Here is a 22,301-nt window from a genome sequence, read left to right as displayed (position 1 = left end):
GAGATCGGTCTCGCCTGAGCCCTAACCTTGCACTGAGCCGTGCATTGTTTCATGTATGTCAAGCTCTAATTATATGAAGCGGCGGGTACTCGGTATACGCTACGACCATCTCTTCTGGAGCATGCCTGTGAGTGGCAAGGACATGATACATTCTTCCCGAGTGCCTCTTTTTCTACCACCGTGAGGGTTTTTAGGGGTAAATGTGTCTCTCAAATTGTCAAATTCACATTGGCATGCGATATATGGATACAGCAACCTCCAGAGCCTCGATACACATAAGATCCGCCTGGTGTCCAAAAGCCTGAGTCTTCAAACTCTCAAGAAGATGGAAGCCAGCCCCAAACAACGCCGTACAGTGCAACGCTAAGTCGGTGCTATCGAATCCTGCCTCTCAAAGCTTCTCCTCGAGAGCCTTGGGTAGGATTCTGCTCTCGACTCCTCGGATGAGCTTGTTCGTCTGCTCTGCCAGTGTCAATGTGAGGATGGTGTGCGGCAATATTCGAGCGAGATGCGCCGTGAAGCCTTTGTAGACGCTGAGGACACCTTCCGTTGAAATAGTCTTCCAAAGACAGTCGAAAATACCATTATAGAGATTGCCATGTTGGTTGTATAATCGCGCCATGACAGTGTCCTGCACCAAATGTCAATACTTGTAATATGGCAAAGTCTGGAGGATTATGGACAAAACGTACCGGAGGATGCATAAAGACGCAGACCACGAAGCCGCTTGCTGTTGAACTCAGCAAATGTAATGCGGGCCCATCTTCCATTCCGAAATGGCGTATTAACCGTCGTTTTGCAAAGAAATATGTCGGCAGCTGGACCGAACTTCCAGCTCCGGTTCTGACCATCGATGCGCCCATGCCTCGGTATAGACCTCTTACTCCTTCTGCTTTGTAGATCTGTGACAATCCGTCAAAAGCGTTGCGGTATTTATGCTGCGTGCCCACAGGCAAGGAAGGAGAGTATGACTGTAGTCGGGTCTTGACCAGAAAGAAAGGCGAGCCTGCCATAGCCCCCAGAATACCAGAAGCTGCGCCGGAAAAAATATTGATACCAAGAGACTGGACATTGGTGTCCTTATAAACGAGCTTGGTAACCGTCGCTCGCAGTGGCTCGTAAAATCCCAATCGACAGCCATTCAATAGTATCTGGTAGATGTATGCAGTTCCGATTCCTCTGTATAATCCCTTTAGTCCTTCATTTTTCAGGATGACCCCGACTCCGTGGAAAACACCCTTGTATTTCCTTACTGCCACATCTTTGGCTTGTAATTCTCCTTGGAGCTGAAGCCTGATCTTGACTGTTTCGAAAGGATGTGTTGCGGTGACGGCTCCGCAAGCGGCAATACCGCCAGCAATGAAAGCGCCCGCTGTCGTTGACATGGTTGAGTTGCCCGGTGCTCGAGTGGCTGTTTCTCTTCCCTTCGTACCTGGACTTGCCGTGATTTTTTTCCGCAGGGATCAACAGACAAGTCGCAACATATTCTTGGGTGGTAGGGTGGTCAAGGTCGAACGAGTTGGTGGTAGGTCAGCAACTGTAAGAAGTTGCGCGTGCGACACACTGTCGTTCGAGAAAATTATTCCACCACAACGGATTTATTCTTACGCGAAAGCGACGTCGGAGAAAGAAGAGCGGCACCAGAGGGCTCTATGAGGTAGGAGTACATGAGCCTAAGAGGCCGGGGTAGGTGGTTCTGTGCCAAGGGTTAGCAACACCCTCCAGCTGACTGGGGGCTGGGAGCACCGATTGTTTGCTGCAGGGCCACTCTGATTTTAGGTGGGGTCTACGCCAATTCTTAGTGCGAAAGACAATCCAAGGCCCTCAAATAGGCAACTCAAGCACAGGAACCGCGCATTTTCTCTTGATATGAGACGACTCTAAAGTGTGTCCAATTCAAGTATCATTTTTTGCTGCACAATCTGACACTGGCTCTTCTTCTAAACTCACTTGTTGCTTGCATTGGAGGCATCTTCGTGTCGATGCGCAGCGTTTTGCGCAGCTTGGACCTTTCTCCCCATCCTTAGCCATGGCAACACTCCCGCAGCAGAAAGTACACGATGTGATCAAGCAATACCGGCCTGCGAGAGTAAGTACTTCTTACCCTATCGTCATGTATCTGCTAATCAGATCTAGCAATTTCCCGGTTCTACTCGCTCAGACGGGGTCGAAAGTCGTGTCACATCCCTTGATTTCGACGATATGGGCGAGTTCCTCGTGGCCGCCTCAGACGACGAAACGATGCATGTTTACGATATAAAAGAAGGAAAAAGAACCAAGACGATACCCAGCAAGAAGTATGGTATTCACCTGGCTCGGTTCACTCACCACTCGCGCAATGTTCTGTTTGCCAGTACGAAGCAAGATGATTCTCTACGCTTATTGGAACTCCACAACGAGAGCTTCGTTCGCTACTTTACGGCTCATACGGGACAAGTAACTTGTATAGCGCTGTCTCCTGGAAGTGATCAGTTCTTATCGTGCGGCAACGACGACATGGTTTGTCTATGGGACCTGAACTCTAGAAGCCCGCAAGGAAAATTGAAACTTGTTACTCCCTACCTCGCGGCCTACGACCCCTCTGCGCAGATAATGGCGATAGCGTCTCAATCTACCTCCTCTATCCTCCTCTATGATGTCCGAAACTTCGACAAAGCTCCCTTTGCTACCTTTGACATGGCTGGAGCGGAGGATAGGTACACCCCTACCACGAAGGGTCGAGCATGGACCAAATTGGAGTTTTCGAACGATGGAAAAAATATGCTTCTCGGCACTGACTATCATGGCCATTTCGTTCTAGACGCTTTTGATGGGACGGTCAAATCATTTCTACAAGGGAAGACCGCTGGTACTGGACGAGCTGCTCCTGTGTCAACATCGGGAAAGCCGCTGGGCCAAGGAGACGTCTGTTTTACACAAGATGGGAGGTATGTTGTCGGCGGTGCGGGCGACCAGCCGGACCTCCTTGTCTGGGATACCCACAATGTCAACGATGTTCGGCAGGAGCCTATGGTCCGATTGTCGGGTCGAGGAATCAAGGCGCCAGTAGTGCAATGCAATCCCCGCTACAACATGCTCGTGACTGCTGACTCCAGGGTGTGCATGTGGTTACCAGGCGATCAAATCAAGAATCCAGAACTCTGAAGCATGGCCACACACCTGGGCATTTGCAATCGAGACCGAGACCCGTTACCGTGTTTCGCTCACTGGCGCACCCAGTCTGAGAGGAATACAACTGGGCTTGGCAGTGTGTCTGATTCCGCCAATGAGAAGGTCTCTCGGTATACTTACTCCGCAACGTGAGTACTGTCGAGGTTCAGCCTAAAGTCACATTCTTCACAAAAGGCACCTATTTCGCATCTCTTCACCACTGGACATAATCTTGCTTCTCTCATTCGATGATTACCCCATCCATGCTCACAAGTCGGCAAAAGGGCTCCAATGCTTGTTTCGAATGATCACGATGGAAATGAACTTTCCCCACAGAGCTCGGCGGATCTCCTCAACAGCCTCCAATCCCGGACGAGAGCCTTGCTTCAGGAATTTCAATCATATCAGGCGCATCTCAAGGCCCGAGGAAAGCAACAGCAAGTAGAACTCAGAGTCTTCAAAAGAGGGATTGAGTCGGAGGTAAAAAGCTTGGAAAAGATAGCTCACGTGCTTGCAACTTCTTACAGCAACCCTCCTTGTATTGTCGACAAATCAGACCTGCAAGATGACGAAAGCCCACAACTGCACGCGCTGAGGAGCTCTAACCTACCCTTCTATGAAGCGGTCTGGGGTATCGCAAAATCATGTCGTCATATTACAGCTCTGGGTAAGAAAATGTTCGTTGTCGGAAATGACAACACTTTCGGTAAGGAGATTCTGGAGGATGAATCGGTAAGCCGAAAAGCCATTCTGAGGGGTGTGACGAAGAAAGAGACATTGGTGGATATTGTTGCCGACAACGGATTGCAATGGGTCAAAATCTCAACTTTAACAGAGAAACGACTCCTTTTTGAGATGGCCAAGGAAGGCTGGGAAACCTATGGAGATCGTGGTGAAGATAGCGACGCAGAAAACGGACATACTCCTGGGACTGACGATGGTAGCAGGGGGGGAGGTAAACTTGAACTTGTGCGACTTTGTGAAGATCTTAAGACCGCGGCGCAAGAAGTCAGAGTCCAGTTTCAGCACCCACAGCTTCGGGTTGTCCTACCAAATCTTCGCGAAGGTATCGTCCCTGATGTGGATGCGTTCCTTGCCGACTTACGCGCAACTGGTGCCATTGTCGAATGCAATATGGATATCCACAAACTCGTTGAGGAGCGGCAGCTCGATCTTGAAACCCTGATCCCGACTGCACCAACGGTCCCTTTGACCAGCACCATCAATGTTGATTGTACAATATTGCTGGCATTAATCTCTGACATTTCACATTATCCAAGTCATCAACTGCTGTCAACCTCTGTGCGCAAGTCTGAGACTTATCACAAAGCGATTGTGAACCAGATCGATTCCGAGGTATCATCGCCGATGTTGCCCAACGACATATACCCTCTCCTTGCTGCGCGAGATCTAGAATGTACTCTGCACGCTGCTCAGAGGATGCGGGAGATAGTCCAATGCATGGGGACGCCCAGCGAAGTGAACCGCGCTGAGATCCTGCTGGGTGAAGGGCAATACAGAGATCGACCCTCATCGACCCTAAGGGAGGCTTTTGGTCAACTCTCGATGCATGCTATTCCGACAACGATGCGATTCCCGGTCCGAGTGGTCGACTTCGACGTCAATGCTCTCTTTGGCCCGGGATCTACCTCAGTGGCGCTGAATGTCGAATCACGCCAATCGTTTCCTACCTCCGTTGCTGCCCGTGTGAGGGATCGGTTGCGGCTTACTCCTATCAATGCCTCGGTCTTCTTCTATGGCTGGGCCAGCCAAATTGTAACATTAACAAGCAATCGCACAGTGGCGAGCGAGCTTCACAAAGCCATCGACGATATTTTGGACCGTGATGAGAAGCAAGGGTGGCAGCATGACACCGACTTCCTGGCACCGCTCATATGTTGTGAAACGGCGAGAAGTTTGATAGGAAAGGCCAAATTTAAGTAGTGATCAGCAAGAAAGAAAGATGGATAAGTAGTCCGTATGCAGGTCGCTCATTGCCTGCTCTGGAAGGATGTCAATCACTCGGTGGTCTTGCGCGCCACCCCTGAGAGCTCCATCTCAAGCCCGTGCTCTGCATTTGTGCGCAACCAATATGAACATCTGATAAGCCTGCAAGGGAAATGATCGTGCTCAGTTGAAGATACCCCAGTAAATAGCTGATTCCATCAGGATTTCATCAAAATCAGTGAATTGGTTCTATTGAGTGAAAGCAGCTGCCTGCGGTCTGGCGCAGTCTGGAAATGTCTCCGACAGCCAAAACGGGATGTCGTACGTCCCCCAATCCTCCAGTCACAACATCGCAGCTGGCAACAACTCTCCTTCGACAACCACAACATGCCTTTCACTTAGCCCTCTTGATATGCCCTCCGACTAAATAAATTTGGGTGTAACAATCGACAGTGATCTGTATTTACTCTTGCCCTTGACTGTTTCTGCCTCTGCAACCCGAAACGGTTCTACCTTCACCATGCGCCGGTGGGTGCCTTCACTCGGCCTCCTGGCGTACCTAGCCGCCATTGTCGCCGGAGATGAAGTTCAAATTGTGAGAGCAAGGAGGGGATCTTGTTGCACAGTGCTCTGCCCGCTGACAATCACTAGAAACAAGATGACGAACACCGCCAGCGGTGTTCAGGGATGTACAGTCGGAAATCTTGGGGCGGGTCAATAGATCCTTTCATCCTCGTCAAGTTCCTTCCGGACCAAACCGAAGACAACACCGACCCGATCGCAAGCCTCATAATTTTCGAGTGGCAAGATGAGCCGTTGATAGGCAGGATGCCGCCTGGCGGGGAGTCCTACCGAGACCTCCAGACAATATGCACCACGGACGCTGTGGCACAAGGGTTATGCGAAGAGAAGGATGTAGGCACTTTCATACTGGCCCCTAATGCCACAGAGGCCTCGAAGAATCCGATCTCAAACGAAGCAATCCATTTGAAAGACCCGAAGGCCATCAATTACCCGATCCGTCGAACGGGCTACTACTGCGTCTCGACGTACGCTTTCTCCGATCACGAGTACAACGGTGTGGTGGAGTTCAGGAACGCATATGGTGAGCTGCCGGCAGCTCAAATAGCAAAACTCCCATTCTACGGCGGCCTCACCATTGTCTACGCTGTGCTGGGGGTATTTTGGGCTTTCCTCTATTTCCAGAACCGTTCCGATATCCTCCCAGTACAAAACTACATCACGGCCATTATCATCTTCTTGATCGTCGAGCAGCTGATGACATGGGGATTCTACGACTATCAGAACCGTCACGGTAACAACGCAGTCAACAAAATGTTCATGATCATCGTTTCGATCCTCAACGCTGGACGAAACTCTTTCTCTTTCTTCCTCCTTCTGATTGTTTGCATGGGCTATGGGGTGGTGAAACCGTCCCTCGGCAGGACAATGATCTACGTCCGCATTCTAGCTGCCGCACACTTCATCTTTGGAGTTATCTATGCCATCGCGTCCATGGCCGTCACCCCCGAATCTGTCGGTCCCCTCATTCTCTTCGTCGTCCTACCACTCGCAGGTACCATGACAGCGTTCTATGTGTGGACACTGTCGTCTCTCAATGTCACCATCAAGGATCTTATCGACCGCAAGCAAAAGACAAAGGCAATGATGTACAAGAAGCTCTCCTGGTGCATTCTGGGAAGTGTGCTGGTCATTTTTGCCTTTTTCTTCATCAACAGCTTCGCGATTGCCGGGTCAGGGGCCGCGAATTTTGTGCCAGAGCATTGGCAGACCAGATGGTTTGTGCTAGATGGATGGTTGAATCTTGTGTATTTGTTCAATATTGCTTTTATTGCATATCTGTGGAGGCCAACGGCGAATAATCGCCGGTTTGCGATGAGTGATGAAGTGAGTTTTGTCATGCCCTTTTGTCTCAAAGTGGCCGCTACAGGAAGAAGACACTCAGCTGATATATTTTTGCTTTAACAGCTCGCCCAAGATGACGACGGTTTCGAGATCCGCAGCATCGCGGACTCCATCGATGATGATGACGAGGAGGCCGCCAACGCCCGAAAGGATCAAGAAAGAGCAGTTCCCCCCTCCGGAGGCGGAGCGGCGACCTCGATCACGGACGCCATCGCTCACGAACCTTCTGGAGCCAGGAGGCCTTCCCCAGCACCTGCGCTCCAAAATAGTACGCAGGGAGCACCGCCTTCCAAGCCTCCCAATCCGCCGCAACCGAGGATGTCATTGGATGGCGAGACGATCTTTGCCGTCGGCGACGACGGGATTGAATGGAGCGAAGGGGAAGATGAAGACAGCGATGACGAGAGAAAGAAGTTGACCGGTAAATGAGGGAATGGCGGTTTTTCAAATTGCCAATGGTTGAACTCGGCCCACTCCCTCGGATGCTTGAATGCTTGCTTGGGGCTTTTCACTTGGGGGCATTTGGCACTCCTGAGCTTTGGCAGCGGCGTTACGTTTAAAACCCGGAGAGGGGAGGGGGTAATGGATGGGATGCCGATGACTTTGCAATACAGCTTGGTGGTGGGCGGGCAGGGCAGGAAGGGACTTGATGGATTCGCACATTCGACACAAATTTGTAATATGATGACTTGTCTGTGCCCCCAGGGTTATGGTCTTGGTGCAGACTCGACGCACGACACTGGAAGCGACTCCTTTATCTCTTCCCGAGTTGCTACATGTGATATGAATCTGTCGTGGCCATTCCGAGCCTTTCTCCTCCAGTTCGGAGCAAAGGAGTCTGTGTATCACTTTACGAAGCACGCGATGACAAGAAGGGGAAAGGAGGGCAGGAGAGAAACGGCCCCTGCTTGTTGTCCATGGAAATGCAAATGTATATCTAACTATTGGCAGCATTGGATGTGTCAATGTGTCGAGCGATCTCGGTAGCAATGCCAGCTTGTCGTGGATGTGTCGTGGATAGGGTGCTGTTGTGTTATTGTCGGGTTTGATATAGCTGTCGTCGACGACACGAGAAGTTCCCGCCCATTCGTGCAATGTATGCGATTCATTCATGCCAGCGACATGGGCATAGGAAACGATCCACCATGCAATTTCAGCCGCCCAGCTTCTTCGCACGATCCTTCGCGATATCGCACATGGCCTTTTGGTGGGAACAGAAGAACGCGTTAGCTTGGATGACTTGACCGAGGCTGCAACGGGTCAATCAGAGCAGTTCTGCCTACCTTGATTGCCTCTTGCTTTTCCAGCTGGATGTCGCCTCTGTCTATTCGTTGCTGCATGTCTTCCATGATGACAGGGCGACTTCGTCCATTTACAAACACTCTGTTGTCCTTATCAGCGGTGTCGAAGGACATGAGACTGCCGAGTCAAGAGAGTGGGAAACCATACACATATCGCAGACCTGGAAACTTGTCTTCGTATTTCCGGTTCATGGCCGCCAGCTTCTCTGCCTCCTCCGTCCCGCCTTGGTTCAGTTGCGCTTGCTCCTTGCGACTCTGCTCACTGTCAACCTTTTTCTCACCTAACCGCGGATGGGCGGCTAAAATGGCCTCTAGCCATTTTTGATCGCTCTCCAAATTTGATCGGAAGAGTCCCAGCAGCTGCTGGCCTACGGCATCAATGAGAGAATCATAGGTTGGGAATGACTGTTCTCGCAGTAGGCTGACGGATAGTGTGTGCAGTTGCTGGCACGGCTCAAAGAGGGTGTCGAGAACTTGTGCCCTTTGCTCGGCATCCAGTGTTGGGAGGGTTGATGTTGGTGGAAGAGATGCCATCATGAGGGATGTCTCGTCACTTGGTCAAAGCGCAGCCCAGGACCTCCAAACTCGAATGTAAAGAAATTTGTCGTAAAGGACTGTTCTGTGGAAAGGCCATTGCGACTCAAAACAGCCCAACGTCATATAGAGTGCCCTTGTCGGCGCTTGTAAAGTGGTCGGAGTCGGCCGAAACATTCGAAGCCGCTTCACGTGGATTGGCGTCGAATTCGCGAAAAGGCTGGATTGCCTTGATCGTCACGATTATTGCAAAACTGGTCGGTCGAGGAGCAATAATGCGCCGTAGTCATCGACAACGGATGGCCCATGGTGCCACTTGTGCTCCAGCCTCTTCCCATTATTGTCTCCTGATACGCTTACTTGGGTGTGCAGCCACGCGAATAGACGGTGTATCAATAGTTCCCAGAGAAAGAGGGGCGGACTGAGACCGGCGATTCTGGGGGATCAGACGTTCCTTGCAGCAACATCGAGCCATTCTGTGTCCATTATTCATCGAGCACCACATGTCCGAAGAACACGGATTGTTGGGAGATTTTTTTAGGATGCGAACGATGTCTTGTCGTTGACAATGAAGGAAACCAGGAAATGTCACGCTCATGGTATGAGTTTTGCAGGTGAGGCTCGAGTGCGATTCTGCACTTTCGATATTGGCACATGGGAAAAGTTCCTGGGGCCGTTTCAGAGAAGTCACAGTACTGGTTGAGACACATCCGCATGCTGTTTTGCATAGACTGTGTAAGCCATCATTCTCGTCTTCTGCTCCGGAGTCAAGATCGGCTCTATACCCGTGGCAGTTGAGATTTGAAGCAGACAGGATCGACGACAATTCGCAATTCAGGATTATCCACCCACCCTCCAGGGTTTGAATCTTCTGACAGACTTTCGCTTGTTTTACGTAGGAGGGAGGAAATTCAAACATGTGAAAAAAGGTATAGCGTCGGTCTCGGTTGCTTCCAGCCGCAGGTCAGGGCAGGGTTCGGGAAATTGGCTCGTGGAAACTGTCGACATGGGCGAATAAGGCTCTAGCATCGGCCGTTTGGTCGTGAGTTTCAGCGTTAAAGTCCGCTCCACCATCACGCAGAAACGGGGCACACCAGCTGGTGCCAGGGCACATCGGCCACGGACTGTCGGTGGGTGGGCTACCCTGGTCGCTTGGTCCGGTGCAGCAACACCCCTGAACTGCGGATAGCATGGTGCGCTGTGCCCCATTCGTAGAATGTCCTGCATCCTGCATGTGGGCTTCCCCTCGAAGCTGCATCTCTAAGCTGAGGGAGGGCTGTCCTGGTAGTTGCTCGCCGTTGGCGTCGGGCCCATTATTGATTTCGAAGGGCTGCCCTGATCGCCTCAAGCCTTGTTATCCTGCGTTATTTTGGTCTTTGTAAAGCCTCGCGCCCAAATCCTGGACTGTATGAGAACCGATTCCGAACCGTTGCGCAGGCGTGGGCCTTCTCAATGAGGGCTGAGAAATGTCATTGAATGGACTTGATGGAGCTGCAGTCGCTGACGCACACCAGGCTGCTCAGGCGGACGCAGGAGGATGGTATGTCGCGCACTTCACCGCCGCTGTGCTGCCTCGTGCTTGTGCGCAATCCGTCTGCCGTGACGCCTGCTTACATGGACCAGGTTCTTACTGAAATATGTCAATCGCGACACCGTTGAACTGTTGAGCAAGGGAACAGGGGGTGTGCAGGCTGTGCGTGGAGTGATTGAGCAATATGCAGAGAAGTCGCCGCTGTACGGGTTGGTGCAGTATCGGCGCAAGAAAGTGGTCCTCAAATATGTGCCAGAAGGAACATCTCGATTGCTGCAAGGTGGGTGAACATCGTGGCCCTGGGAGAGATTCTGAATGACTGACTTGCTTCACTCGCTACAGTGCGGCTCACCGTGCAATTTCAATCGGTCCTGGAAACCTTCACACCCCATGACACCGTCTTCTCCTTTGCCACGGCCTCTGAGTTAACAGAGTCCGCCCTAGGACTTTGTACTATGCTATTACCCTCTGCATCTTCATTAACCTCGTCAAGCTCCTCTCTTCGACGGCGCCGACTCAACGAAATTACCGAAGATGCGGAAGACGATGTGTCAACAGTTGAGGAGGAGAAGGAGGAGAACGTTGGACTTGCCCTTCGCTTCACATCGCAAAAGCCAGATGAGTTGCCGATGGTGACATCGACGCCGGACACAGTTTTCGGGAGACATGAACTAGATGAACTTCCGGCAAGCGCAGTTCTTGCAAAAGCTCTTCTGGCAAAGAGGAAGGAGGAGGCTGCTGCCGCCACCGCCAACAACAACAACAACAATGATGCTGGTCCTCCCTCTGTACCAGACAAGAACATTCACCCTCCGCGGAAAGAAAGTCTGCTCGCATCCCCCAAACCGCCGGCCTCACCACTACCCTCACCACTACCTCCCTCCATCGTCGACAAGGAGCTCCCCGCGACGCCCGAACCGACTCCTCCTTCCACGAGCGAGGGCGAAGGTCCTAGAGCTCCAGACTTCGAAGCAACCAGCAACATCCTCCTCGAGACCACTACAGCAACAGCAGACGCCTCCAACCCAACAACTCCTCGTCCTCACGCCCGTCACCTTTCGGCCGCCGAATCAGACAGCATCAGCCAATGGAGTAGTAACGTCGCATCGTATACAGCGGTCAAGCCAAAGAAGAAAAAATTGGGGCCGCGTCCTCACGTGGAGACAACTCACCGACCTAAGACGTCCGGAACAACAGACAGCGGCACAGGAATACGGCCAGTGGCGAATCTTCCAACTTCTATCCGTGTGAACAACAAATCTCTCGTCAGCCTGGGGATTCGCCCAGGCTCTCAACAGTCGAGTCGAAGCGTACCCGGCCGTTTTGTTCCTTCCAGTCAGTCTGTAAATGGTGCGCCACCTCTGCCGTCGCCGTCGTACCTACACGCACCATATAATGCGGGGGATAGTCGCTCTGCGATCCTCCGGCCATCTTCTGTGACTAGCGATGTGTCGACCACCACTCCAGAAAAGCTAAGATTGATGAAGGCTTTACAATTGCGGAAGAGGAACATGCTGCTTGCCCAAAGAGCAGCCACGGTTGCAACACCCGCCCTTTCAAATACATACCTTCACAATGCGTCGGAGTCGAATGCGAGCGCCAATGGATCGAGTACTCGTCTATCATCAATTCCAAGTCACGAACAGCTGTCAAACGTCGATGAGGAGACGAAGTTGACTCAATCATCTTATACAACATCGCCGACCATCATGACAAATATTTCGGAAGAGCCTTCGACCCAAGCCTCTTCCGTCAGCGAACACGATGATTGTTCCCGTACTCGCCGCTCTTTATCATCGGCCACAAGCTCCTCTCTCACTCCAAAAGCTTTCTCGCAGGAAGACAAAGCCCCAAGTGCGTCTGATGTGGCTTCGATCGATATAAAGCCATCAGCTAGTTTGGGCATGGTCCCTTTCGATAAGGACGACAAGGATGATTCCAAGACTGAGGTTGATGCGGCACCTGCTGACGTGGAAGCCAAATCAGTTATTAGAATTGACGGCCTCGTCCCAGAGAGCAGACCTGAACCAAACTCGGACACTGAGCCCCGGCCTTCTAATCCACCGTTAAAACAGGATGAGGATTCACCCAAGAAATCTGGTCGCTTAGGACCTCCACAGGCCCTAAAACTCTTGCCAGGTGGCAATGCGTCTGCATCAGATCTCTCGGAAGATGATTCGTTGATAGACGAGATCCAGCATGCTACCGTCCATGAAGCTATGCCAGTCTCAGTGGCTCGGTCGCCAGTGACCCCAATAATGTCCAAGGGAAGTTCAGATCGCCTACGTGAGATGGTTGTCAAACCGCCGAACTCCAGTCATTCCACAGGGCGGCCAAATCTTGTAACAACACCCGATGGAAACAGACCCAGCAGTGGCAGCGTACGAAGCATTTCGACTGCTCTTCCACAGTGGCCACCTTTGCCTACAGAGTCAGCTCAACTACCACTTACCAAAAAAGCTACCCTCGGAACAGGTATCTCTAAACGCATCAAGGCCCTGGAAGTGCTGAGGACGAAGGACGCAAGTCCCCCACGACACCCTCAGCCAGTCCGAGAGACGCATGCCGGCACCTCTGCCTTCTCGGCGTTCATGAAGCGCTCATCATTCTTGACACAGCAACAGCCTCCAAACGCCTCGACCGAAAATTCACCTCCTCGGCATCTACCCACAGCAAGCAGTCAATATGAATCACATCCATCGGCCGCGGTGAAAGAGCCACGACGTCCATCGTCAGATGTGCACAGGCTACAGAAAGGCGAGACGATTTCTGTTACCGCAAGGATTGTTCGTGATTCTACCAATAAGCATCCCCCCTTGGCTCCAAGTTCGAGTTACAATACTCCCCTCAATCTCTACCGGAGTCCTCTAATCGTCGAACACGAGAAGTCCGACCAGCCAACCTTGGATCAGGCACTGGCTTCGAATCAACCCAGGGTCAAAAGCCCCACCAAGTCGGAGAGAGGGCGATTTTCCTTTTCCTCCCATCGGTCAAATTCTCATCCAAACTTGCCTCGGTCTGAGTCGAATACCAGCAAAATGTCCAAATCAAGTCACTACAGACGGCAAGGTCCGCGGTCAACCAGTGACGCAGCATCAATTTCCGAGGACAAACCAAAGTCTTCAATGACAAGCAGGCTCATGAAGCGGATGTCGAATCTAGCAAATGCGCGCAGCAGGAATCAACCGACGACAAAAGAAGAGGCCACTCAGTCCCAAGTAAATCTTGGGCGAGAACAACCTGACTTCACGCCGGAGGATTCGATAGCTGAGTCATTGATGCATGTTGTCGACATTGGGGACGTCAACGTACAATTCCCAGAGTCATTCCTATGGAAACGGCGTTTCATGAGGATCGATGACCAAGGATTCCTGATATTTTCTCCACCGATGAATGACGCCAACACGAAGAGTGTTAGTCGTAAATACCACCTCAGCGACTTCAACCGGCCATGTCTACCTGACCTTGAACGCGAAGAGATGGCGTGGAGTATCCTGCTCGATCTGAAGGATGGGAGATGCGTGCAGTGTGCATGCGAGAGTAAACAGGCTCAGCAACAAGTATTACAAAGTAAGTCCCTAGTGCTCTGCGCCATTTGGTAAGGTCACGACTGACTCTTTCCCGCAGTGCTCGTTGACGCTCATAGCGCATATCACCAGTTATACGGAGCTGGATGATGAGGAACAGAAGGATCCAGTCCAACGGGCGAACGGCAATCATGACCATCAATCAATTGTTTTGCATAGTTGTTGATGTTTGAACGGCAAGCAACAAGCGAAGGCGAGGGACGGCGTTGGGATGCTGTGAGAGGACAAGTGTCTCTGATTCTCATTGAATTTCTCGTCGGGCATTTTTACGAGAGAGTACAATCTATGTATGAGTACATACCCGCCTTAAACTAATGTCTGTACCAAGAGAGACGCTGAACTCTCCAACGAGTCCTGGCCGTTGAACATTGTCACAAGCTGTTGTCACCCATTTCGCTGTACTCGAGTGAAGCCTGGGTAATCACACGCTCGACCGGAGTATGTATCCATACATTTATGCTGGGGTCGCAAGGAGAAATGATGATTGGACCTTCCCGGGACAAGGCTGAGTTACAAGGACAAGTGGCTTTTCAGCCTCGAAAAGGGGGCGCAGGCGCAGGGGGCAGGGATGCCAGACGCGGATTTTTAAGCAATTGAAATAAAGTGGCGTCGATCGTATATATCCTGGCCAACAAGCCCAAGCATTCACACACAATTCCTCCATCTTCCTCTGTCGACCTCTTCCCATCTCGCAATCTAGCTCTGTGAAGACCTGTCCTCGTTCCGCGTCCACTCGAGTTCCTTGTACCACACCCCTCCACTCGATACAGCGCCACAATGGTGCAACTCCGCTCCCTCCTCCCGCTGGCAACGCTTGCCCTGCCCCTCCTCACGGCGGCCTCGGATGTGATCAATCTGATTCCTTCAAACTTTGACAAAGTCGTATTCGAGTCCGGGAAGCCTGCTCTCGTCGAGTTCTTCGCCCCGTGGTGCGGCCACTGCAAGAATCTCGCTCCTGTCTATGAGGAGCTGGCCACGGCCTTCGCAGCGTCTGGTAACAAGGTGACGATTGCAAATGTTGATGCCGACAAGCACAAAGACCTAGGCAAGAGATTCGGTGTCCAGGGGTTCCCAACGTTGAAATGGTTCGATGGGAAGCCCGGCTCCGAGCCCGAGGACTACAATGGCGGCAGAGATCTCGAGAGTTTGACGGCCTTTGTGACCGAGAAGTCCGGTGTCAAGGGCAAGGGACCGAAGAAGGCACCAAGTCATGTTGAGATGTTGACAGACACGACGTTCAAGTCGGAAGTCGGAGGGGATAAGGACATCTTGGTCGCTTTTACGGCGCCTTGGTGCGGACGTATGTTTGTCCCTTGAGACTCCCCGCGGTAGGACGGTGCATGCTAATCTTTTACTTCCAGACTGCAAATCCCTTGCTCCAACCTGGGAGAAACTCGCCACCGATTTCGCCAATGAGCCCAACGTCCTGATTGCCAAGGTTGACGCCGAAGCCGAGAACTCGAAGGCCACGGCTCAATCCCAAGGCATCACAGGCTACCCGACTATTAAATTCTTCCCCAAGGGCTCCACCGAAGCAGAACCCTACAGCGGCGCTCGCAGCGAGGAGGCCCTGGTGGACTTTGTCAACTCCAAAGCCGGCACCTATAGGGTTCCTGGTGGTGGGTTGAACTCCCAGGCTGGGACCATCGAAATCATCGATAGCCTGCTAGCCAAATACATCACGGCCAACGGCCTGAAGGACATTGAGCAGGCGACGGCCGAGATCAAGAAGGCTGCAAAGGACCTGAAGGACACATCGGTCGACTACTATCTGCGGGCCCTGTCCAAACTGACAGGAAACCCAGAGTACGCGATGAAGGAACAGACGAGACTGGCAGGTCTGTTGAAGAAGGGCGGCTTGGCCCCGGAGAAGATCGACGACCTGCAGAAGAGGAGCAACATTCTCTCGAAGTTCTTGGTCAAAGAGCCAGAGCCGAAGAGCGAGTTGTAAGTAACGAGGAACGATTGCATGGGAACACTCGCGATATCACGGGCAGATTGAGCAAAAAGCACAAGGGTCTGCAGGCAAAATGGATGTGTAAACTGACCACCATTAGGAGTTCAAACAAGGCTTTGATGGGTTTCCAGCTTTTATCCACGTGTATTTTTCGTCGTGCCACTTGTTGACCTCTTTCCAACCAACGTTGGATTCGTGTAATTCATCGAGAAACCCGATTTGGCTTATCTTCAAATCCTGAGCCACTTTGTTCGTGATCGGCGCCTTAAGACATGCGAGATATCTCTGTTGCCCCATGTCAATCTCGAGGCTCCGGTTCGGCCGTGGCACTCTTATCACGCACGCATAGAAATCCCCTTCTGGCTCTATCCGCTTGTCGTGATAGTCCTTATGTATGTATGTTGCTTGCCGACAAACGTCGCTTTCAACCAACATCAGCTCGACCCGGCCGTACTCCCTGCCTTCCCACCGCTCACGTTCTCCATGGCGCTCGCGTCCCTCAACAGCATCTCCTGCTCGAGCCGGTCACACCGTTCGGCCATGTCGTCCAGCTTTGTGAGGATCTCGTCGCTGATGCCCTTGAACTTCTTCTCCAGGTCGCCCAGGAAGTCGTCGATCGCCTCGGCGAGCTTCGTCGCCGCCTCGTTGGGACTGTGCAGGTTGTCTGCTGCGCCGCCGCCACTACCGGAGGGTCCGTTTGACGCTGCGATGGTGGTGGTGGCGGTGGAGGAGGCGTGATACGAGTGCGAGGAGAGAGGCGGGCTTCCTGCGCCTCGCGTCGAGGGCGGGCTGGGGAGGGACTATATTTGACGGAGGGTCAGCGCAGCCAGGGAGGGAGGGTATCGCAGGCCGGTCGTCCAGTGCAGGAAGATGTATTATCGAAAGGGCAGTCTGTCTGTACGAGTGGTTTCTTTCGCCAAACTCACCATAATATCCTACAGTGATGTTTGGCCCTTTTTTTTTAATCACTTCAGGAGAGTGAAATTGCCCACACGGATATACACAGACACACCAATCCAGAAAAACGCAGAGCAAGCCTCAATTCACAATGAGATACATTCCGGAGTGAGCGCGACAGCACGCTTTTTTTCTCACGCGCCAGCGCTTGTTCGGAGGTCGAGTATCGAAAAGTGAGGGAAAGTGCCGGCAATCTACGACCGACTTGTATTTATTGATTTTGGAGGTGAGAGAGAGAGAGAGGCTCGAGACGCAGCGCTTTTGGGTTTGGGGAAATTGGCCCGAGGCCCAGGCGGTCAGTCTGCAAGGTCGGTCAGCGACACCAGCACCCCAACCACAACCCAAGAGTACCGAATACTTCGACTCTCTGTTGCTCACCGACTATTTACTTGGTACTTGGTATACTTCTGCACTCGCTATGCAAAAATAGAGACCGAGACGGGTCCTGCGTCCGTCTCCCACGCCACCAGGATCCACGTTTAATCGTCTTCATTGACAGAGCTGGAGAGTTGTATCCCCATTGAGTCTCGTGTTCTTGGTGACACTGCTCAAGAGACCACTGACCAACTTTGCTTTTTCAGCCTCACATCCTCGAGAGGTCTGAATCGTAGGCGATGTTGAGGGTGAGGCTGTTGTTCACATACACTCCACGAGTCTGCTTGCTTTTCTCCTGTCCCAAGCCGCCTCTGGTCTGTTTGAGGAGTCTAGCAATGAGCAAAGTCTCACTGGGCATTCGTCGCTACTACCTTGAAGATACACTCCGACTCGACGACATCATCCTGACCACCCACATCTTTCCCTGTGTCCTGTACTTCTACTGTGCAAGAGACATCCCACCTCGCATATCCTACGTGACATTTGCCAGGAACCTACAAGCCTGTCTGAGGCATCGAAGTTATGGCCAGCTACCTGCCCCGGGCAGATTTGGCTCAAGATACCCACGCCAACCGGTATTTTGGCGGGACGGGGAACAAGAATCAAACTAACTGCGGGAATGGGGCGATCAAGTGGGAAGCAATTAGTCTATTTCGACAGCTGCATGAGACGGCCAGCAAGCATATTGAAGAGCGACAGTTTGAGTGTTCGTTTACATGAAAAGCGCATAGCCTCAAAAAGAGCGTCTTGTTCATCACGAGTGAGTGAAGACAGGTCACCAGGGTCAGTGGTGCGCAATCACCCCCTAGGTATGTACATTGGTAATGTGGTGAGTGACTGCCCAAGTGGTGAATTAGGCGGATTGATCAATACGGAAGGTCTTGCAAAATGCTGCCTTACTAGATAAGGCAACTTGGGGGCCACTAAGCACCTTTTGAGAAACTGTTAAGCACTTGTCAAGCACTGCTCAAGAGAATTAAAGCTTGTGACCCCGGATAGTCTAATCTAGCCACTTTTCCACCACATCCCAACTGACTTGATTCTTCCTCGACGTCCTCCACTTTCACGAATGTCGACGCCCAAAGGTACACTAGCATGAGCCCAAACCGGCTTTGCGCCTTTCAGCAGGTGGCACAGTAAGTCAGACTCCCCTCGAAGGTCGACCTACTGCGTCTGTTTGCCCTGCGTCCATGCCAAAGCTCAAGTTACGAGGCCGAGTCCAGAACATCCCATGATGGTGTGCTGCCCGGTCCTGGAGACAGCATTGTGAAGGGAAATGGTTGCGCGATGGAGCACGAACCACTCGACATGACATGACTGGCCAGCCTAACGGCTTTTTCTTCAGCCTGGGGAAGGCGGATGCTTTCTCCTCCCACACATCTACTCGCTAACGTTGGGTGCTGCTCTACTTTCGGCCTGGACTGGGCCATTTCCGAAGCTGAAATGCAGCTTTAAGCCAGCCACAAACACCTTTGAGGATGTCGTCCATGGCCAGCCTACTGACTGATAAACACGTCGCCAATGCCTGGATAGCTTCACCCACCTTCACGAGTTGTCCAGTCCCTGCTTTTTCGTCTCTCGGCTGCTTTCGTCGGCTGCACGCTCCCTTCATGGACTGTTCTTCGTGCGGTTTCTGCGCAATCGACATTGCCCAGTTGCCTTCGGCGAAATGGGTGTATGACCTCTCCAAAATGGTCGAGTATGAATGACTCAAATACTCGCAGCCTGGCTCCTGCTTTGCGCTGTCTTCCGAGTTTTCGTGGTCCATCGTCTGGCTTCAGTAGGTCTGTATTCAAGTTTGCTATATTGATTGCGCAGCATAATGGCAGCGATGCCACAGCAGCCTCAGTCCCCTACAAAGATCCCTCTTCTATCTGAAAAGGGTCTTGGGACACCCGCCACACAGACCAGCTCTGATAGCCCTCCTCCAACTCCCACCACCCATCATGTGATCAAAGACAACATGGAGGGTGCTTTGCCCTCTCTGCTATGGGGCGCATTTGCGCCTTGCGTCCCAGTGGCCATCATCTCCAGTGTTCTTTTAACTGCCATCCTGTACAACCGAATCGACAGCAGTTATGTCTTTCTTCCTGAAAAGCAAGAGACAGCCGCGACCGAAGGGCTGGATACTCTGGACAGTATCCAGCGAATCGAAAAGAATGGAGGCGATCATGCCTACTACCTATACTACAAGACCATCACCAACCCAGCTGTGTTGCACATGATCTCTTCATGGACAGCCAAGATCATACCTTTCGTCACCGGTGCTTCCATGGCTCTTGTTGCCTTCTTCGCAGGACAACGCATTATGAAAGCGACTGCTAACAAATCCGAGAAGCTGCCGAGTCCTCACCAGGTATCCATCCTGATCGGACTGCTCAATGGAGGTGGAACCCAACCTCTGCTGGATGCTGTCAAGTATCGCTGGCAGAATCATGAGACCCTTGTTCCACCAGTTCCTCTGGCCTTTTGGTGTTTGTCGTTCATTGTGTTCATGACGTAAGTCGCTCGTCCTATGTCGTTCTCCCATGGATGGTACTAACTCTGCCACACAGCTTCGCCATCGGTGCAGTCGACAGCTGGTTCGGTACAGTCACCACGGCTATGAACATCGCATTGGTGATTCCCCAGAACGGCACAGCATTCTCTTTTGGAAGAGGTCTAAACTCAAGCCAGTGCGGACCAGGCGAGTGGCAGATACGGACTTGTCCCGGCAATGCTGAAGCGAGTTGCAGCTACCCCTGCAGCATCACAAACTGGACCGCGTCCAACGGAGAGCGTCAAGGGGTACTCAATGCTCAACAAGCAGCAGAGACGCTGATGTCGAACTCTGAGAATAACACAATCTTCAATGTCACAGTCAATGGCTCAAACTACTACTTCCTTGGGGATATTCAGAGCAGCAGGACGCTTGACTTTGCGGCAACAACGCTGGCGATCAAGACGCAGTGCCAGATGGTGACACAAGACTGTAATGTCACATCCGTTGACGATCGCAGCTCCGGCTTCACCTGCGGAACTTACAGCGCGCCATCCTTTTCATACTCCGGAGAGGTTGGCATGGACCCGAAGGATGCGACGTCAGCGCCAGACGAGGCGATGGTCGGCATTCAATTCTTCAACGACACGGCAAAGACTCAAGCCGTGGGTTTCGGAAGCAGCACCACCAACCTCTTCACCACGCAGAACCCACTGCAGTTTTTGACCTGGTCAAAGGGCTTCCCGCCAGTGGACACGTACCAAGACGAATTCAAAGATATGCGAAACGACCACTACCTCAAATACGATGCAACTGGTGATACCGTCTTCGTCCTGAGCTGCTCAGCAGTCATCGCCGAAGTGAGATACAACTGGACCAATGGATCAATAGGTCTTGTTGAGCTCCAGGCAGACGAGGATGTAGCAGACTACTACGGTGCCGTCTTCAGCGCACCGTTCGCCATCAACAGTCCACTGTCCCATCTGGCCCTCCAGGACGCCGCCGCGTTGGCAGCGTATCAGAAGACACCGGAGGGTCTGTCAAGGATCTTTGCCGACCGTTTCTCCCAGGCCGCCGTAGCCCTCAGTTCGGGAATCGCCGTCAGGGTACAGAATGAGCTCGAGTGGACGCGAGACAACAATTACCTCGCAACGCGCGTCCCATATCTGCCTCTGTATCTCCTTGTGACGCTGAAAGCCGTCTACGCGCTGTTCGCGCTGGGTCTCGCTGTCCTGGCGGTCTTCCTGACGCAGCCGTCGCAGGCGCAGGAAGTCAAGGAGCGGCTGACGGTCGACGGCCTCGCGGCGGGCTTCTTCGAACCCCACGCCAACCACGAGCGGGCGGTCAAGAACGTCAGCGACCTGTTCGAGGAACACCAGGACGGCGGCGAGAAGAGCGACGACACCAAGAAGATTGGCCTGTTGCAGACCGACAAGGGCGGCTGGCTCTGGGTCACGGTGGCGCAGAAGGCAGCCCAAGGCCTGGGTCTCCAGGAGGCAGCAAGCTTCGCGGCCGACCAGGTCGCCGACGCGGCTGCGGCGCAGATGGGCACGGTGGGGACTTTGGGACAAGGGTATAAATTGGTCAAGGACATCATTTAGGCTTTGGGCATTGGGGAGGGAGGGAGTATTGATCGGAGTCTGAATGGGATAAGTGTAAGGGAATCTTTCTCAGGGTTGCTTTTGAGGTATGTATGGGTTTTAGGGACAAGGGAAGGTTTAGTGGGATGGACGTATGCCACTGGGATGCAGCAACGGGTATTATGGATCATGGGAGTAATGAGGTTTACATGCGAAGGAAACGGATGTTCTCTGGGGGTAATTGAACAATGATGGCTTGTCGTTGATTCCCACTCTTGCTCAGGAAAACGAGATCCTTTCTTTCATTTTGCTGAGTGACTCTCCTTTCCCCTTTCTCCCTCCTTCCTTCTCCCCGAGTCGGCATACTCACGCACCTCAAGCACTCTTCCCCTTCCCCTTCCCTCTCCCCTTCTTGTCCCCATTCAGCTCATCCACACCCACACCGACACCCAGCAAAAACGCGACCCTCAGGGCCCCCACGCCAGCGAGGATCGCCAGATTCGCCCACTCCTGCCCCGTCACCAGACCCCACTCCAGCCGACGCTGCACATCGAGCGACCTCGCCACGGCACCGATAATCGCGACGTCCTGGACCAGAATCGCGCCCTGCAGACAGCGCCAGACGGGGACGTCGGCCGGTCGCGCGCGCAGCATCACGACCTGCAGGAACAGTGTTGAGAGGAGGTATCCCGCGCCGCTGTCGAGGAGGACCGTGGTTTCCGGCGCCGGCGGGATTGTCGCCGACGAGGCGTTGTAGAGGCGGAGGATGGTCGAGGGGGCGAAGAGCTGGGTTAGCGCGCCGCTGACAGCGGTGGGCGGGGCGATCGTGCGGAAGAAGATGGGGTGGAGGGGGGGGGTCTGGGTCGTATCAGCATATGACGGTGGTGACGGTATAGCTCGTGGAAAGATGGGGGGTTGCAGTTCGATTAAAACAAAAGACCAAAGGAATAGATAGGATCGACTGCAGAGACTATTAA

The 22,301-nt window shown here is 52.6% G+C and overlaps 9 protein-coding genes across 9 annotated transcripts; 6 read left to right on the top strand and 3 right to left on the bottom strand.

Moving 5' to 3' along the window:
• Positions 1-391: 391 nt before the first annotated feature.
• AYO20_11416 (hypothetical protein) lies at positions 392-1,385 on the bottom strand (the record flags this gene model as incomplete). The annotated part of the gene is made up of 2 exons (XM_022649665.1): positions 392-631; positions 693-1,385. 2 exons carry the CDS (start codon positions 1,383-1,385, stop codon positions 392-394), a joined length of 933 nt encoding a protein of 310 aa, XP_022494360.1.
• A 644-nt stretch (positions 1,386-2,029) lies between these two features.
• Positions 2,030-3,144, top strand: AYO20_11415 (hypothetical protein; the record flags this gene model as incomplete). Its single annotated transcript, XM_022649664.1, has 2 exons — positions 2,030-2,089; positions 2,137-3,144. 2 exons carry the CDS (start codon positions 2,030-2,032, stop codon positions 3,142-3,144), a joined length of 1,068 nt encoding a protein of 355 aa, XP_022494359.1.
• A 297-nt stretch (positions 3,145-3,441) lies between these two features.
• Positions 3,442-5,094, top strand: AYO20_11414 (hypothetical protein; the record flags this gene model as incomplete). Its single annotated transcript, XM_022649663.1, has 1 exon — positions 3,442-5,094. The coding sequence occupies one exon, from the start codon at positions 3,442-3,444 to the stop codon at positions 5,092-5,094; it is 1,653 nt and encodes a 550-aa protein (XP_022494358.1).
• A 523-nt stretch (positions 5,095-5,617) lies between these two features.
• AYO20_11413 (hypothetical protein) lies at positions 5,618-7,452 on the top strand (the record flags this gene model as incomplete). The annotated part of the gene is made up of 3 exons (XM_022649662.1): positions 5,618-5,692; positions 5,749-7,005; positions 7,087-7,452. 3 exons carry the CDS (start codon positions 5,618-5,620, stop codon positions 7,450-7,452), a joined length of 1,698 nt encoding a protein of 565 aa, XP_022494357.1.
• A 724-nt stretch (positions 7,453-8,176) lies between these two features.
• Positions 8,177-8,858, bottom strand: AYO20_11412 (hypothetical protein; the record flags this gene model as incomplete). Its single annotated transcript, XM_022649661.1, has 3 exons — positions 8,177-8,224; positions 8,307-8,406; positions 8,473-8,858. The coding sequence occupies 3 exons, from the start codon at positions 8,856-8,858 to the stop codon at positions 8,177-8,179; spliced, it is 534 nt and encodes a 177-aa protein (XP_022494356.1).
• Positions 8,859-10,324: 1,466 nt separating this feature from the next.
• On the top strand, positions 10,325-14,066 carry AYO20_11411 (hypothetical protein; the record flags this gene model as incomplete). Its single annotated transcript, XM_022649660.1, has 4 exons — positions 10,325-10,398; positions 10,482-10,669; positions 10,732-13,959; positions 14,017-14,066. The coding sequence occupies 4 exons, from the start codon at positions 10,325-10,327 to the stop codon at positions 14,064-14,066; spliced, it is 3,540 nt and encodes a 1,179-aa protein (XP_022494355.1).
• A 687-nt stretch (positions 14,067-14,753) lies between these two features.
• AYO20_11410 (protein disulfide-isomerase domain) lies at positions 14,754-15,927 on the top strand (the record flags this gene model as incomplete). The annotated part of the gene is made up of 2 exons (XM_022649659.1): positions 14,754-15,276; positions 15,338-15,927. 2 exons carry the CDS (start codon positions 14,754-14,756, stop codon positions 15,925-15,927), a joined length of 1,113 nt encoding a protein of 370 aa, XP_022494354.1.
• A 440-nt stretch (positions 15,928-16,367) lies between these two features.
• Positions 16,368-19,033, bottom strand: AYO20_11409 (hypothetical protein; the record flags this gene model as incomplete). The annotated part of the gene is made up of 2 exons (XM_022649658.1): positions 16,368-16,733; positions 18,809-19,033. The coding sequence occupies 2 exons, from the start codon at positions 19,031-19,033 to the stop codon at positions 16,368-16,370; spliced, it is 591 nt and encodes a 196-aa protein (XP_022494353.1).
• Positions 19,034-19,087: 54 nt separating this feature from the next.
• Positions 19,088-21,345, top strand: AYO20_11408 (hypothetical protein; the record flags this gene model as incomplete). Its single annotated transcript, XM_022649657.1, has 2 exons — positions 19,088-19,764; positions 19,821-21,345. The coding sequence occupies 2 exons, from the start codon at positions 19,088-19,090 to the stop codon at positions 21,343-21,345; spliced, it is 2,202 nt and encodes a 733-aa protein (XP_022494352.1).
• Between the last annotated feature and the right edge of the window lie 956 nt (positions 21,346-22,301).

The sequence above is a fragment of the Fonsecaea nubica genome (genome assembly GCF_001646965.1).
Source record: "Fonsecaea nubica strain CBS 269.64 chromosome Unknown Scaff153, whole genome shotgun sequence".
NCBI lineage: Eukaryota > Fungi > Ascomycota > Eurotiomycetes > Chaetothyriales > Herpotrichiellaceae > Fonsecaea > Fonsecaea nubica.
Note: the sequence above shows the minus strand (reverse complement) of the source record. Positions and strands in the feature narration are given on the sequence as shown.